The sequence below is a fragment of the Passer domesticus genome, chromosome 10 (assembly GCF_036417665.1).
Source record: "Passer domesticus isolate bPasDom1 chromosome 10, bPasDom1.hap1, whole genome shotgun sequence".
NCBI classification, from domain to species: Eukaryota; Metazoa; Chordata; class Aves; order Passeriformes; family Passeridae; genus Passer; species Passer domesticus.
In genome coordinates, this window is record NC_087483.1 from 25,141,803 (window position 1) to 25,159,726 (window position 17,924).

Below are 17,924 nucleotides of genomic sequence, written 5' to 3' on the forward strand. Positions count from 1 at the left end.
CATTTCCTGTGTTTTTTTCTTTCATGGGAGGCATTTTTATGTGGAAAATCTTTAGTATTATAGCAATGTTATATTCTTTCTGCTGAAAAATACAGCCTAACAATACATGTCATTGATAAAACCAAGTTTTAGGGACTTTGTTGATCAAACTGTTTTCCAAAATTCTTACATAATTTGAAGTTGTAGTATAACTATTCATGCCATCAGTCATATAAGTACACATTTCTTCTATAAGATTTTTTTTCTTCTATAATATAGCATAGATCATATGGTTTTATGTGGATCTTCAAGCTTCTTTTTTTCATTTTGTGGTCTGAACTTGCTTGAGTATTTCTCTGTCCCTAAAGAGAAGCATCAAAGCAGAGACAGATCTGCTGGAGAAATTCCTTTCACACTTGTCATGCACCAATGAGTGAAGAGGAAGAGGTTGGTGTACACAAAGAGATGTGGCATCTGCCCTGATAGTTTTATGGCCTTATGCCTTTTAGCTTGAACCTAGTATTTGGATTCCTTGGTAAGTAAATCTCCCAGAGGCCTGCTTTTATCCTGCTCACCAGGATAAAATGTGGCAAAGCAGTGGGTCTCAAAGCACAATATTATACTCTACTGTTACTAATATCAGTAAGACAACACATCTCTTGAAGTGCATGGTGAAAAAATCAGAACCTGAATTCTAAGGCTAAAACTTTAGGGTACTTTCAAAGCTCCAACAGGTTAGTATTTTAAAAGCAAGAAGCTATGTATCTCCAAAAGGGAATGTGAATCTTTGTGGTGATTTTTTCTGGTAAAGAAATTGAGTGGTAAAACTCCAGCATGACTTACAACTTCAATAGAAATTTTTTATCAAGGGGAAAAAAATCTATGATTTTTTACCAGTAGTAAAGGAGATGGGGGATTTTTGTTCTGTTGTTATTTATAACTACATTTGAATCCGCGTTTGTGTGTGTGCAATTGAAATCTCCTTGGCAGGGAAAAAAAAAACCTTTGGAACAGATGCTGACTTCAGTTATACTGCTGTAATCTTTGAAATCAATTAATTACTCCTGATTTAGTGTCATTGAGAATATACAATATATTTTATATGGTAATATGCAAAATGGAAACTAATAATTTGATCTCGGTCATTTTCTGTGTTATTTTCTTTCAGGTGTTTCAAACAACACCTTATTTCTCTTAAACAGATATCATTGCAGATAAATATTAGCAGGTCTATGCACCTAAAGTAGAAATAATGCTTTCAGTGAATGGGATACCTTGACTCTCTTTCTTAATTTCTTCAAAATTTTCAATATCTTGGAGTTTTATGAACCTCATTGTGGAAATCACAAGATAGCAATATGTTATATTTCTGTTTTTCCACCCCACACTCTTTTCAAGTTTCCTTTCTAATAACAACAACAACAACAACAAAAACACTAATAGTAATACAGCTCAGTTCTTCAGCTCTATTTCCCATCACTAGTTAAAGGGTACTGGTTTTTTATAGTGCAGTACTTTAGTGATGGTGGTGAAGCTTAATATCTTAAAATTAATCTACCTTTTTTCATTGACTCTACTTAGTCTAGGCTACACCAATACATTTGAAAAAAAATCAATAATTATTCTGTTTTGCCTGGAGGATGATATGCAAAGATCATCACGAATCTTGTTGATCTTGTTGATCATGAATCTGAGGAAACAGCACACATTTTGCACAAGTGCCACCCCATCATTCACATCATCTTTCTGAAGTAAAAGTGTGCCCATTATTTTCCCATGGTGTTTCAGACTGAAGTGCTCATTTCAAGTCACGATATTCCAAAAAATGCAAATAGTGTGCCAAGACAGAAACAAAAGCAGTACTGTAAACATGATATAATCATCTTGCCCTATTTAGACCTTGTTAGATGAAGTACTGAATCCTGTTTTGGTTGCCATTGCAAGAGATCAACCAGTGTAATAGAGCTCAGAGGAAAATAAAGAGACTGAACAGAGTTCTGGAAAATGAGAGTTGCATGGGACAATTGAAGGAACAGTGATCACTACCTAAAAAAGAGAGACAGCAACAATCAGTTTGCAAAAAAGTAAGAGATGCTGCATGAAGGTGATTCCTGCCATTCTCCAGATCTGCAATAGCTATGACAAGTGGGCCTGAAATGGCAACAGAAGGATGTAAGCATTAGGAAATAATAAAAGGAAGTGCCAGAATACATACTTTTGATAAGGTTGTGGTGTCTTCACCATTAAAAGCCTTTGAGAACAAGTTAAGCATATATTGGTAATTACATAAATAGACCTTATCTACCTCTTCTAATCGCTTGCAGTCCAAGTATTCCACAAGGACTTTAAATTCTTCAGCTTAACTGCTACTTGTTTCAGATTTATTCTTGAGTTATTGTTCCTCTGATACTACATTTTGATTTCACCATCATACCGTTAGTTACCTGAGCTTTACATTTCCTGTGTTGACCCCAAGAGGTGAAAGTTGCTGCACATTAGATTCACATCTAAAGATAATCATGCTCTCTTCAGTATTCTACTGTTCCAACAGTGTAAAGGACCTTTCCTTTAAGAAAATAATTTATTCTCATTTTAAGTGCACTTCAGGATGATGCCAAATTGCTCTGTGTCCTGCATAAAAAAAAAAGGTTTTTTGAGACTTCCACTAGAAATGAAACCTGAAGATGATGGTGATACAGTAAAAAAACATGGATGAAGAGTGTTCCATTCCCGATTCTATCCTGCAACTGGTCTCCGTGGCAAGGAAAATGAAGGAACCAATATCTGCAGTACTGTTTTGCAAAATTGAAATTAAGATTAAAAAACATAGAATTATTTCCTTTTTTTGCTCTATTTTTGGGCACAGCTGGATTAAAAACCAAGTGATTTCTACCTGGAGATGTTGCCTATTTAAAAAAGAACTAATTGCCACAACACAGTAAATTACTTTCTGTTTTGAAGATTATGATGAAGCAATCTACACCTCACTGTCAAATACAAAAATGTACAGATTTTGGGCAGAGGAAATAACTCCAAAATTTCAATAAATGCTGTAATTTATGAAGCATATTAAGTATTCAATGCCCATGAAACACTTCCTACTACTTTATCTCAGAATGTATGAGACATCTAGGCTCTGTAAAGCACAATATATTATATTTAAAGTGAACATAGAATTACTAAACCAGGTAAAATCTTTCAATGGATATTCTGATTATAGGAAAATACCTTTTTAGAGATGATCAAATTTTTGGTTCCATTTTGTTGCCACCTTTCTGACTTGGGATGGAGGAACTACATATTAGTCCTAATTGGTGGCAACTCAGTTACATAAGGTTATACATCCAGCTGTACATAGCTCTTGTACTTGACATGATTTGATGAACTAAAATGCCTTCTATAATTTTGGTTAATTAGAAATAAGTTAATCATACTTACTGTTTAAAATGTTAACATCTAATACAAAGTAAGGGGATACACAGCAGTATAGCCGGTGAGCAGCTGAATAGAGAGCCAAGAGGCAAAAACACTTTGGAAATCTAATGCTGCTAATTATTCCTGGTGCTGTACTGAGTTGCTGGAAATTATTAAATGAATTGTCTTTAGAATGCTTAAACAGGTGTGTACTGTTTACAGGCTACATTTAAAGGCTGGATGGATATTATGTATGCAGCTATTGACTCGAGAGATGTAAGTACTGCAAATATTTTTAATTATCTTTTTTTTTTTCCTGAGGTCTATCTACAAGTGTGTATTCATCCTAAATATGCAATTATATCCATACAATAGAATGAAAAATGAGTATGAGATTCTATGGTAATGTAACGTGGGCAAGTGAATGCAAACTGTCAGATGCTATCAGCAAGAGGCAGAATATAAAAAATATATCGATATAAGTGATAGGAATATTGTCCAAGTACAAAATATTGGTGGCACTTTGTGCAAGTTTGCCACTTGTCTGGTTGAAATTTTCACATGAAATCTTAGGAATAATTTTTCTCCTTTTTTTTCCCCCTTAGGTGTTACAGCAACCCAAGTATGAAGACAACTTGTATATGTACTTGTATTTTGTCATCTTTATAATTTTTGGGTCTTTTTTCACCCTGAATTTGTTCATTGGTGTCATTATTGACAACTTCAATCAGCAAAAAAAGAAGATAAGTATTGTTTCATTTATCTTCTAAAGATATTCTAAGATAATGAATTTTTGTAGGTGCATGATACATGGAAAGTACACCCACGATTTGTTCAAAATTGAAAAAGCTGCAGTGTGTTATTACAAAATTATACCTGCAGTATTCATTGAAGTAATAAGATTTTTCATTTAGTGAATGGGACAGATCCTTCTTTTGTCAATTCCCAGTTTAGTCTTCCTCAAGTCATCTGCTTTTTCATGACTAAACTTCATGAAGTCTTCTTGTGTGATCCAACCCCTTAATTAGGTCCCTACATTTAAGCACTCTTAATTTCTTGGGGTTTTTCCCTTCTTAATTTTAAGTTATTCTATGATCACACAAAAATAGCTAGCTGGTTATGAAATACAAAAAATCATTTCATCATGAAATTAAACATGATTTAATGAAACGAAGCATTCAAGTTCTATTTTGTGGCACTTAAAAATCTGAAACTATATAGAGCAGTAGTGGTTTGTAACTATTTCAGGACCTTTTTTATTGTTTCACAGTGCAGATGTTGATAATCTCACTGGTATAGATGGTCTGAGTAGGAGATGCTCACCTTTAAAATTATTGTCTGTAAATAGATAAAGCAATGAAAGTTCAAGGACCAAAACAGCTATGAATTACTATTTTATTTTTACTTTGCTGGACTGCATCACTTTCTTTGAGTTTATGTTAATAATGAGAAATACTAAGCAAGATTTTTGGATGCTGTGCATGTAGAAATGTAGAGGTACATGGTCAGGGAGTCTGTCCAGCTTATGGTTCTTGCATTCCCACATCTTCAAGCTTCCCACACAGTCATCCACAAAGGGCTGCATCCAGTCCTATGTGTGCATTGGCATTCCTGGAATTAGATGTCTGTGAGTATCTCTTATCTAGGAAAAAATTTCTTCAAGGAGTATGGGGGTCTCATAGATTTTCGTTCAGGCTGTCTCTAACACACGGTTACTATGGATTTTGATTAGAAATATGAAAGACCCATAATTCCTTCTTTATCTTCAGTCACACTTCAAAGGCAGGTTCATGCTTTTGCTAAATACTTCATTGAACACAGAACTAATCAAAATAAAAGATTTCAAAGAGAACATTTTGCTGTTAATAGTACCAAGGGTGCCTCAATCTTCAGCGAAGTTTCTCCAAAGTCTGATAATCCATCTTCTCCAGAACCTTGAAGACTTTGGACCCCAATGCTAATGTGACTGCTAAACTAGAGATACCTAAAGCACATTTCTGTACTGAAAACATGACTGCCTTTTTCCTTTGTTGCACTAAAATGACAGTTCAGAAATGACAGTATTGGTCAGCCCAGACTATCTGAATTTATCTCAAATACTCTTTGCTCTATCCCTTACTATAAAAGAGGTAAGAGAAATTATATCTTGGAGTTCCAGGAAAAGAACTGTAAAAAGATGTTGCTTGCATTTTTTTTTCTTTTTTTTTGAGAGATACAGTACTGGATGTCCAGATTTCTAGACAAAATGCTTAGATTGTAGACAGATCCATTTGATAGCTAAGAGATTTTTCCCGATTTAGTCTTCTTGATTTTTGAATCACTCCGTTTTTTCAGCACTGCATATGAATGTGATTATAACCAGTTCTGATTTCATGTTTTTACTTTGGAGGTCAAGACATATTTATGACAGAAGAGCAGAAGAAATACTACAATGCAATGAAAAAGCTGGGATCCAAAAAACCACAAAAACCCATACCAAGACCAGGGGTAAAATTATTTATACACATCAGACAAATAGCTATTTACAAAGAGTTTTTATTGATACAGGGAGAGTAGAAATATGCCAATTGAATGTTATCAGTATCTGGGGCATTAGTCAGCAGAAATGGAAAACAAAAAGATATTTTTCACTTACAACTATTTTATATATGAATATGCAACAAAGGCCGCTGAACTAAGTTTTGAGTATTGAGTACTCAATTAGCAACTAGTGTACAGTAGTTACAATTTTATTGAAGTCTCATAAGGCTTACTGCATGTGTTTTTCTAACATGAAATGTAAATAAATTACAGTTTGTATTGGATGTTTCTTTTCTCTTTCCTCCTCAGAATAAATTCCAAGGAATGGTCTTTGATTTTGTGACACAGCAAGTATTTGACATCAGCATCATGATTCTTATTTGTCTTAACATGGTTACCATGATGGTAGAAACAGATGACCAGAGCAAAGAAATGGAAAATATTTTATACTGGATAAACCTGGTGTTCATTGTCCTTTTCACTGGAGAATGTGTCCTGAAATTAATTTCACTTCGCCATTACTACTTCACTATAGGCTGGAACATTTTTGATTTTGTGGTCGTCATTCTCTCTATAGTAGGTAAGTCTTGTTAATTAAACTTAAAGGAAGGTAAAATGAATAGGAGGTAACCTTTTACTTGAATAGATCTGTATAGTGAGCTTTTGCCATCATGAGATTTACAGCCAAGTCATTCAACTTTACATTTTAATTAGTAATTTAGCTAAACCAACCATCAAAATTGTTATAATCATCCAACACTTACTGCACCTGCAAATATTACATATCACTGCTATAACAGAAATTATGCCAGTGTAATCTACAGAATATCTTCAATTGCTAATAAAATTGCCAATTTTAAAACTGTGTTTCTAAATTTCTGTTGTGATACAGAGATTAAGTTATAATGTACCTTGGTTTTCTTTTTTTTTTTTTTTCGTTTTTAGGAATGTTTTTGGCTGAGATGATTGAGAAGTACTTTGTATCTCCCACACTATTCAGAGTCATCCGGCTTGCCAGAATCGGTCGAATCCTGCGCCTCATTAAAGGCGCGAAGGGAATCCGCACTCTGCTTTTTGCTTTGATGATGTCTCTTCCTGCTTTGTTCAACATTGGGCTGCTGCTCTTCCTGGTCATGTTCATCTACGCCATATTTGGCATGTCCAACTTTGCCTATGTCAAGAGGGAGGCTGGGATTGATGACATGTTCAACTTTGAAACGTTTGGCAACAGCATGATCTGCCTGTTCCAGATCACCACGTCCGCTGGCTGGGACGGTTTGCTCGCCCCAATTCTCAACAGTGGGGAGCCAGACTGTGACCCTAACAAGCCTCATCCAGGGAGCTCTGTGAAAGGTGACTGTGGCAATCCCTCTGTTGGGATTTTCTTCTTTGTCAGCTACATTATCATATCCTTTCTGGTAGTGGTGAACATGTACATTGCTGTGATTTTGGAGAACTTTGGTGTTGCTACTGAAGAAAGTGCTGAACCCTTGAGCGAGGATGACTTTGAGATGTTCTATGAAGTCTGGGAGAAGTTTGATCCTGATGCAACACAATTCATGGAATTTGAGAAATTGTCTGATTTTGCAGCAGCACTTGAGCCTCCTCTTCATCTACCCAAACCTAACAAAGTCCAGCTTATTGCAATGGATCTGCCCATGGTGAGCGGTGACAGAATTCACTGCCTTGACATTTTGTTTGCTTTCACAAAGCGTGTTTTGGGGGAAAGTGGAGAGATGGATGCCCTCAGAATACAGATGGAAGATCGGTTTATGGCATCCAATCCTTCCAAAGCTTCCTATGAACCAATTACAACCACACTGAAACGAAAGCAGGAGGAGGTGTCTGCTGTCATCATTCAGCGTGCTTACAGACGTCACCTTTTAAAACGAACAGTAAAACAAGCTTCCTTTATCTATAACAAAAATAAAACTGAAGGTGGGGCTGGTCAGGGTATGAAAGATGAGATCCTTATTGACAAGTTAAATGAAAACTCATTTACAGAGAAAACAGATATAACCGCATCAACAGCAATTTGTCCGCCTTCTTATGATCGTGTAATAAGGCCAGTCAAAGAAAAGCATGAAAAGGAAGATAAAGATGGTCAGAAATAAGAGCAAATAGCAAGAAAAATCATATACGTGCAAAGTAGTTCATAGTCTGTAAGGATCATGTGTTTGTGTCAACAGGACTCCTGAAGGAGGTCTATGCCAAACTGACAATTTTTACAAATATACTGTACATTAAAGGTCAGTGCCTATTAAAAGACAGTGACCCCTTGTCAGTGACTGTGACTGTGATAAGAAGAAACAACCTTGACAGGAGGTTACTGTTCTCACTACCAGCTGACACTGCTGAAGAGGAGAGAAAAATGGCTACACAGACTGTAGGGACCAGTTAAAGGGGTGTGAAACCAAGTATTTGTGTGTTTAGCATAAAACAATACGGTAACTCTATCCACTGTTTGCATTTCAACTGCCACATACTTCATATTTTTACAAAATCTGTGTTGGTGGATTCATCTTGTTTTTATTCATATGTTGTTTATTATATGTGACTATTTTTGTAAATGGGGCTTCTGTTGGGGAAGGGAATTAAGTACACCTTTACAGGTACAAGGGCCAGGTGTTCTATTATACAACTAATATACACACAGAAATTATTTGCATGAAGGCATGCTGCACTTATAGATCATGCATGAAAATAACATTAAGTCACAAAGAACAACAGATTTTTTTAGCACAGTGTTTCTGGAAAGGAATAACAGATTTTGAGGTGCTTAATTAATGTATTCATGTTGTATCATGTTCAAACAAGTCTTAGTATGCCTGTAAAATCCTCTACAACTCACAAGAATAGTAAATATGGTTTACTTTTTGCACAGACCATTAAGTTTCAGAAGGTGCAAACTTCTCCCTAGGTCTGGAGTCACAGATTTTGTCTTTGTCAAATGTCTTTCTGCATACGAATACTAAATGAATCTGCCTCAGCCCACCAAATTGATCAAAAAGAGCCCTCTATGAAGTTGTTCTGCTTTATCCTGCAGTATTGTTTAGCCATCTTCAGCTCTCAGTAAGGTTGATGTTGTACACGTTAATGAAAAGCCCTCTGCTATGTAAATAATTTTTAACCTGTGGTGCATGTTTGAGCAAACAGATAATGACTTTAGCACATTTATTGCATCAAATATGTACCACAATAAGTGTAGTGTGCAAGCATTCAACAGGTAAAATTATGTATTATCTACCATTATAGATAGTTTGGATGCAATCAGTGCATGTTTATATTGCCTATGCTGCTATTCCTTTGACTGTCCAGGATTCTTAAACATGGGAAGCCATACATCAGAGCTAAATGAAACAAACTACTCAAAAAGACCTCATTCCTCCATACCATTAAGCAATATTTTGCAGCTATTTAGGAGCTTATTTGTTTTACATTTCTGAATTTTCAGTGAAAAACATATAGTGTATATCCAAACTGTACAGATGTTGAAAACTACTAAACTTGTTGAAAATAATGTTAGGATTTTATAAGCAAATATAAATACTGTACAAATCATTTTATTTTATTTTTCAGCATTATGTACATAAAACAAGAACCGGATTTTATCTTCAGGTTGATGTCACAGCATTTATGTTATTTCAGTCCATAGCACTTTTTCACAGAAGAACTCCAGAGAACAAGATACAACTAAATGAATGGATTACTGTAGGATCTTATTTTTTACAGTATTTGCCAACATATAAATAATTTCTGCGAAATAAGTTCATAATTTGCTTCTAAAAAGCTACGTTGTTTTTTTATTTTTGCAGATGGGAAAATGGTCTAAAGTTCAAACTGAATGTCTAAGCAGTGCCTGCATCATCAGTTTTCAGATACAACCTTTCTTTCAGAGAATCCTGAATCTTTTTTCATGTTTACTCACAGGTGTTTTTTTTTCATTCATGCTGCACTAGAATAGTTCTAAATATTATCTAGGGTCCACAATATTTTTTCACAGAGAAAGTAGCAAAATTGAATAATCCAATCCATCAGGACATTTTGTTTCTTACACAGGAAAATTAAATATAGATTACTTTTATTAAAATTATTGACTAAATCTGTATTAGTGAACTGCATGCAGAAAAATGCTATTACCCTAACTGATGCTAAAGAACATTATTAATGCGTCAAAATAATAAAGATTACATTTTTTATTGTACGTTCCTTTTGTGTTTATTATCTGACATTAATATAAACAAAGGTATGCTTTTAAACCACAGAATGAGAGGATACTGAAAACCTCTACAGCAGCTATACTGTTCTTCCACTTAAGAAAATCCTTGGGACTTGCTTGTTAGTCACTAATTAGGAATTTCTCACTTGATGTGTGTTAGTCAGTGAGCGAGACCCTTCTGCATGTACCAGGAGTTCTGTCCCCAGTGACTTCATGCAGCAGCCCCAGGCAGGGGGTGCACAGCCATGGAATACCAGAGCTGCCCTGAGTGTGTCCCAGGAGGCTCAGAGCAGTCACAGCAGTGAGAACTGAGTGTTCAGGGGTTTACAAAGACAAAATGAGGACAGAAAATAGCACCAGATCCATGGCATTCCCCAGCTTGGGTTGAGAGCTGGGTGCACCAGATCCATGGCATTCCCCAGCTTGGGTTGAGAGCCAGTTTATTCTTGCTGGGTGCTGCTCACAAACAGGCTACAGAGCATCTCACATGTGAGTGCATTTCTGAAAAAGGTGAAATGGTGTTGGAATGAATAAATCATTGATCTTTTCCTCAGGAATTTTAAAAATCTCTCTGGAACCACTCCATTCCTAGAAGCAACCATTTGTGGATACCGATAGGGTAAAAAAACAAATGCATCTGGAAAGTGGGCCTGTTCCTTATTCTTTATCAACTGCTTCAGTGAATTTCCAAAAGTATTAATTTTACACATTTACATAATTTTATATTGCATTTCCCTACAACTTACAATGAAAACAGTCACAGGTGACTACTGAAACCAGTTGATGAGCAGCTGTAGTCTGCATGCTTGCTTAGTGGCTAATGCAGAAACAAAATTTCACAGCATTTTCCGTGAAATTCATCAACAATTTTTCAAGGGAGAGGAATTTTTTTCTGTAAAATTGTTGTGAAATACACTGTGAAAAAAAGAGGTCTACAATTTTTTCAGATTCAAAATGCCTAAGTATCAAAATGAAAAGATAAGTATTTTCAGATCAATATGTGGACAGAATATGTCTTCAATGGTTACCTTAAAAACTATGTTAAAAACCCCAACTTGTTTCTCATATCTCTAATAGTTTTTAAATTTTACAGAAGCCTAAATGTTGCTTCAGAACAAGACAAGCAGAACATAAACACAGCAGGAAAATCAGAGGATTGTCTTGGCCAACAAGGAAACCCAAGAATGCTTATTGCATAGTGCTTCTTTGGCACCTTCCTGATGCTGGGGACGAGAACTTGTGACAAAGGAGCTGCACGTGTAATGGACCAGGAAAGGTGACTTTGAGCACTCTCTGCGAGAAGAGCCAAGCAGCTTCTCCTACAAACTCCGTGCAGGCTGGGTTCTGCTCCTTGTCCTTGGTGGCATCACTGCCGGCTTTCCTGGTGGACAGACGGCGCTCCCATCCCAAGGGAAGGCTCTTTAGCAACCTTTGTTTCTGGTGTCTAGAGATTATGGCTGAGAGTGCTTCCACCTCCATAAGAAAACCCTAATTTTACTAGTCTTTGCAACTCTAATTCTCCAGGAGGAAGGGAGGGCAGAAACCCGAAATTTCTCTATCTGCTTTGACCCTATTGCTATGGCGTTTCTAAGAGAAGTGCCACATAACTGGAAGTGCTCAGTTACGTTATGAAACGTATGGAATGTGGGCCACTTAGCCGTACGTTCAGCCAACAAAAGCAAGGACACAAACACATTCCCAAAGCCTCCATTGAGCACTCCGGCTCCGAGCGCTCCCGCGGCGCGGCCGCCGGCCCGCCGGCAGGGGGCGCCAGGGCGCCGGCAGGCTGCCTCGGGCCCGGCCCGCGGCTCCCGCCCGCCGCCCTCCCGCACTTTCTCTTCCCGTGTCTCTCCCGCCTCCTTCCCGCCCAAGCCAATGGCAGGGCGCCGTCCTCACCCTTCCGGAGCCCCCCCGCAGTGGCGTCGGGTAGCGACGATGGACGCCGAGGTGCAGCAGGTGGGCGCCACCGCCGTCGCGTCCCGGCGGAGGCAGCGAGCGGCTGGGAAGGAGGGAGAGAGGGATGGGAGCGGCCGGGGCTGCGGGAGGGTGGGCGCGGTGTTCCCGGGGCCGTCCCGGGGCGAAGCGTTGTCACCGGTGACCCGCGGCCGCTTCCCCGCAGGCGCTGCTCAATTACTACTGCCAGCAGGGGCTGTTCCAGCACGCCCGGGCCGCGGCGGACGAGGCGCTGGCGCGGCTGGGCGCGGAGCCCGTGCTGCTCTTCTACCGGGCCTACGGCGCGCTGAGGGCAGGTAACGCGCGGGGCCGCCGGGGCCGCTCCTCCCCGGGCGCGGGGCGTCCCTGCCTCCCCTCCCGAGCCCAGCCCTTAGGCCGGGCTGAGAGGAGCGGTGCTGGGCAGTCTGGATGTGTTCCGTGTTGGGTACATTGCCGGGGTGTTGTCGTCTGTCACCGCTCCAACCCAGTTTGAAAGTGAGCTGGATAGCTCCTACCAAAGTGAGAAATAGCAAGTATTTTTCTTCTCCGTGGTTTCATGACCATGGGTCTGGTAAATGGGTTCCTTGGAGGGAATTTGAGCCCTGCCCAAACGCATGTTGCATTTGATGGGAAACTCACTAGTGCCTCCCAGCTAGCAGCTCTTCCCTTCAAAGCAGCTGTGTCAGTTTTGTTGAGTCCTCTGTGTCAGGGAAACTGACAGCTAATACCTGGTGGGGGGATCTTTGTGTAAATTACACTGTTCTGAGAAGTTTATTTAGCAGCATGTATATTCCAGGGATGTCAGAAATATTAACAAGTAACCCAGCAAGGGGAGGGATGAGACAAGTCTAGGAAGGTATGCTGGTTTTGAGAGAGTGTGTCTGTTCCCAAATTCCCAGATGTTCTCATATAAGAATCCTGTCATTTTTCAAGATACTGGCTATTTTGCTAGTATTTAAAATATTCACGCAAATAAGGCAAAAACACTGGTTATATAAAGAAACAGGAGCAAAAAGAGCTGGTCCATACCCTGCATGAAACAATAAATATGATATTTATCTTTCTGGCAGTTGGCAGAATTAGCATATAATTCAAGTTCTTTGCATTGAGACATTGAGATGCTATTTTCTGTGTCTGTTTGAAAGACTTACACAAATAAGTGGGTACATGCATAAGGAGCAAAAGCGTAGAAGAAAAAATAGGGAAAATTTAAGTCAGATTGATGTTTGATGATTATATTCTTTGTCTTGAAAAGTGTGATGGCTTAGTCTATGCTTTTTTTTTTAACTAGGTGATGTCCAAGAAAGTATTCGACAGTTGGAGTCTATTAAAAACAAACCAGAGGTGTCACTTTGTACAATGATGGCTCTGATTTATGCCCATAAAAAGAGCCCTAATCCAGGTATGCCTATTAAGACATTCTGGTTCATGTTTTAAACAGCTGTGTGTGAAGGCCTGAGAGTGGTAGGCTAATTCTGCCTAAGTTAAAAAGGTTTACTCTGTCCTTGCATTTGACATAGGATCTATTACTGAATTGAGTGATGCTTAGCAAGATTGTAAACAAAAATACCAAATCACTAAACTCTGAAGCTTAAGAGTGAATGTTAAAATAAAGCACCCACACTCAAAATCTGACTTGTCTGCTGTGATGAAGAATCTTTGTAGGAAAAAAAAATGGAATCAAGCTTCTTGTGATTGTTGTTCACTCATGTCTGATATTTGTACTTTTGAGTAAAACTGCAACTTGAAAAGTCTTTAAAGCCATGTCATTTCTATCCTTTAAATTATCCTGGCCATACAAATGGAGAAAAGGATTTTGTGAGTTTTGATATTCCCTTCTCCAGCCTAAAAGCTGGAACAATTTTGTTAGGAATTACATTCTCAAAATAAGGGTTGGTTTATCAGGTGCATTGAGTGCTTGTTACACTATTGCTGCAGTATCTTTCTCACTATGGAGGTTTATAGCTGCTGCTAACAGTTTGTTAAACAATTTGATGTGAAACAGCTCTGACTAATGACATTACTCTTACTCGAGTCCCTGAGGATTAATATTGCAGGACAGCAAAATTACTGTAGATCTCAGGACTTTCTGAGAATGTCTAGATGGACATCAGCTTGGCTAACTACCAGCCATCTGGGACTTTGCCACTTCTGGGACCTCCCCATCAGCCATGTTGTTGGGAACCCTCTTCTGCCTTTTCCATCTGTATCTGATCAATATTACTGGTTGGGTGGGATTGTCTGCATGTTTATCAATGTACAGTACAAAAACAGTGTTTGCTCTGGAAGCCCTTGGCTTACATGCTGTTCATTGATAATATTTTGAGAGGCTGTGAACAAGAGCTCTGAACAAAACCTTTTCAGATCGAGATGCGATTCTGGAGTTGGATGCAAGATTGAAGGAGCAACGTAAAACGGCAGGACAGCAGGCTCTGTACTATGCTGGCTTGTTTTTGTGGCATCTTGGTCGTGAGGACAAAGCCCGTGAATATGTTGATAGAATGATCAAAGTTTCTGGTGGTGGTAAAGAGGTAACTGGTTCTTACCTTTCTGTAATGTAAAAGATTAATAGGACAATTAATAGGACCTTCTCTGAAGCTAGACTTATGGCATTAATGCTGTTGGGAAGTTGTCCTGAACTTTTTTGTGTTCTAGTACTTTCCTTCTTAACTGTCATAAATTCATTCGACACAGCTGAGTAAATATCCATGGTTGTTTTTGTTGACTAATATTAATTTTCACTTAGTAAATAATAAATAATGGATTAATAAATGAAAATAAATCAATAAATGGAAATAATACTCAGTTAAGCCACTATTGCTACTTGATACCAAGCCTCATAATTCCTAGCAAAAAAATAAGCATCATAGTCAAAATCTTTCTTAAGATTTTGTTTATATGAGACACTGAGAAACATACTGCAGCACCAGTATGTTTCTCAGTGTCTCATATAAACAAAATCTTAAGAAAACATAGTGCTGAAATGTTTGCAGAAAATACTCTGTTTAATGTGGTCACATTTGTGAGGTTTTGTTCTGACTGCTGAGCATGTTAGACTTGTTAGGTGCCACTGGTATTTTTTTCTGATTCTGTAAGTAAATATACTATTTGGTTAATTTAACTATGGAATAAATCACCCAAGTGTTAGGTTATGCTAAAGACTGGTTATAATTATGCCTCTGAAGCAGTTAAAATAGAGACTCTATTTAGTCCTCAGTGCTCTATTTAGGTTATTTCTGCTTATTGTATCTGGTGTAATTTTCTATTACCTAGTTAACAAAGAATTCCAATTTGTATTTCGTTAACAGGGGTTAATTTTGAAAGCATGGCTTGATCTCACCTGTGGGAAAGAAACTCACATTAAAAAAGCTCTGAAATACTTTGATGAAGCACTACAGGAAGGCAATGATGTTTTTGCACTGCTTGGTAAAGTAAGTTTATTTCACTGTTTTAACTCTTCCTAAATGTCATGTTAGTCTTGTAGAGTAATTGGAGGGATGCTGATAAGAGTAGTTAGTGCATAATGAGCTTGTCCAAGGAACAGAGATACAGCTCAGACCCTGTAGGTACTTTCGGGTTCTTTAGACACCAATGTGAAAAGAAAGGTATAGTTTAAATTCAGTCACTCTAAATGTGTACTGTTGTTACAATTTTGCTATGCATGCAAGAAAACCTTTCTATTTATATGTATAAAATAAGTTTCAAATCACTTGAAAACATGAAAATGTGTAGTCTCTTCCTTTTTTGTATGGGACACCTATGCACATTACAGAATTTCTGTAATTTAACTATTGCCAAATTGCAATAGTTAAACACTGTAGTGTGATTTTTCTTATATTGTTAGCACTCTTTTTAAGTTGTCATTAGTCTAGATCATGTGTTCATTTGTGTTTATATAATCATCAATTATTATATTTCAGTAAAGGAGTGGCATGAATTCTTTTCTTTACACATTTTCTGTTTCAAAGCATATTACTTTATATCACAGACATTGTGACTTGTTAACGTGATGTTTGTTTAGTATTCTAAAGCTAAATGTAGACAAAATTGTTCAATGGATATTAGAAGACTGAAGTTCAGGAGAGTGTGCACAATGGTATTTGGTTAGGTGTGTGTGCTCGGCTGCATGTGGACCATTGAATTAGATTCAGAGTATATGTCAAATGTAGTTACTTAATAATTAGGATTTAGACAGACATGAATCTCACTAGGGCTTAAAAATGAACTTTCAAAAATCTACTGTGTATGCATAATTTCTGTCTTAAAAAGATGAAATAAAACAGCACACATACAGTCACCTGGAATATGGTAAGTAAATTCAAAGCATCAAAGCAAAATCGGGTTTAAATCCTGAATTTATTTCTACTTGAATTAATTTACACTTCTGATTCTTGACTTCTGAAAGTTTTGTATTTGAATACCCTGTAAATCGCATTACAGTTAGAAAATTGTAAATCCTGGCAACAACAATAGTTACCTGCTGAGTGTGGGTTTTTACATGGTACATGCCTCAGAGCTTGAATAAATGTTTCATCAGTGGGTTGTGTTAAATATCCTAAAGTTGTGGGGTACTTCATACAAAGGTATTTGAAACCGAATAAAACAATTTTACTCTTCAGCTACGTCTCTCTTTGTCCTGCTTGCAACTGACTAGTAAGTTGACAATACTGAGCACTCACCACACACACAGGCTTTACACATCATCCTTTGCTGTTTGATTGTTGCAATATGTCTACTTGTGGTTGATACTCAGGTAAAACTATAACTTCAGGAAAGAGTTCTTTCTCTCTAGCTCTTTTTCCTGGTTTCTCTGTGAAAAAATTTCTGAATCTTCTCACCTGTGTGAGTCTACAGGCTTTTGATATGGCTTCTTTTCCTTCCATTAGGCACAGTATTTTGAGGTCCGACAAAATTATTCAGGAGCTCTGGAAATTGTGAACCAGATAATTGCAAACTTTCCAAACTTCATTCCTGCTTTCATAAAGAAAATGAAGCTACAACTCGCCTTGCAGGACTGGGAGCAGACAATTGAAACAGCACATAGGTTGAGTATGAAGTAGCACGTCACTAAGTTCTTCTCTTGCCATGTTTACATGCAAAGGACACTTTGAAACAAAAGCAGATAGGTTTCCATTCATTTTTAATGAATCTTAGTTGTATCAGTTTTTTTTAAATAAATTTCAAGTAAATAATGTTTTATTAGAAACCTGGTTTTCAATTGTATGAGGATGCTACATTGATACATGACTCTGTTTTGGATGGAAGAGGATCTTTCTTGAGATAAAAGAGCTGTGCTTTCAGTTGAGATCCATGATGTAAAATGACTGTGAAGTACAAGTTATTCTGTTCCTCCTTTAGGATAAAATAGATGACTGAACAAGTGTTTGGTTTAGTTTCTTCACATTCACCTTTTGTTTGGCTCTAGGCTATTGCAGAAAGATCCCCTCAATTTAGAAGCCATAAGAATGGAGGCTCTGCATCATCTGTGCAGGGGAGGAAATATATCTGAGGTGAGTCTCTTTATGGGCAGAATGTTGAGCACAACATAGTGCTTGTCGCATCCAGTCCCTGCAAAGGCTGTCTTCTTTATGTGTTCTCCTCATACACTTTGACTGGTCCTGGGCTGCACTAATCTGCAGGAGATATATTCACCTGTTCTGATTTGAGTGGCTACTCTGGCTGATTGCTGGGGTGTTTTCTGAATGAGAAAGAAATGATAACTTTTAACCTTCATCTTTCCAGAGAACAGGTGTCAAGCCAAACAGAAATCTGATCTGGACAGCTGACCAAATCATGTTGATTAGAATCATCAAAGTGATATTTTTTTGTATAAATGCTCTTTTGATAAATTCATAAGTTA

At 37.7% G+C, this 17,924-nt stretch overlaps 2 protein-coding genes across 9 annotated transcripts in view; both read left to right on the forward strand.

Annotated features, from left to right (window-relative positions):
- Positions 1 to 10,117, forward strand: part of LOC135308932 (sodium channel protein type 1 subunit alpha) — an 89,564-nt gene extending 79,447 nt beyond the window's left edge. For all 7 annotated transcript variants that reach the window (XM_064434595.1, XM_064434594.1, XM_064434598.1 and 4 more), the window contains 5 exons: positions 3,616 to 3,669; positions 3,999 to 4,136; positions 5,776 to 5,880; positions 6,223 to 6,493; positions 6,859 to 10,117. In XM_064434595.1, the coding sequence (XP_064290665.1) occupies positions 3,616 to 3,669; positions 3,999 to 4,136; positions 5,776 to 5,880; positions 6,223 to 6,493; positions 6,859 to 8,027 (1,737 nt within the window). In that variant the 3' untranslated portion in view covers positions 8,028 to 10,117. The remainder of the gene's footprint in view (positions 1 to 3,615; positions 3,670 to 3,998; positions 4,137 to 5,775; positions 5,881 to 6,222; positions 6,494 to 6,858) is intronic.
- Positions 10,118 to 11,954: 1,837 nt separating this feature from the next.
- Positions 11,955 to 17,924, forward strand: part of TTC21B (tetratricopeptide repeat domain 21B) — a 33,137-nt gene continuing 27,167 nt past the window's right edge. Inside the window, exons 1-7 of one of the 2 annotated variants that reach the window (XM_064434605.1) lie at positions 11,955 to 12,088; positions 12,252 to 12,381; positions 13,356 to 13,466; positions 14,429 to 14,595; positions 15,373 to 15,495; positions 16,951 to 17,108; positions 17,490 to 17,574. In XM_064434605.1, the coding sequence (XP_064290675.1) occupies positions 12,008 to 12,088; positions 12,252 to 12,381; positions 13,356 to 13,466; positions 14,429 to 14,595; positions 15,373 to 15,495; positions 16,951 to 17,108; positions 17,490 to 17,574 (855 nt within the window). In that variant the 5' untranslated portion in view covers positions 11,955 to 12,007. The remainder of the gene's footprint in view (positions 12,089 to 12,251; positions 12,382 to 13,355; positions 13,467 to 14,428; positions 14,596 to 15,372; positions 15,496 to 16,950; positions 17,109 to 17,489; positions 17,575 to 17,924) is intronic. The other variant, XM_064434604.1, reaches the window with a different exon arrangement.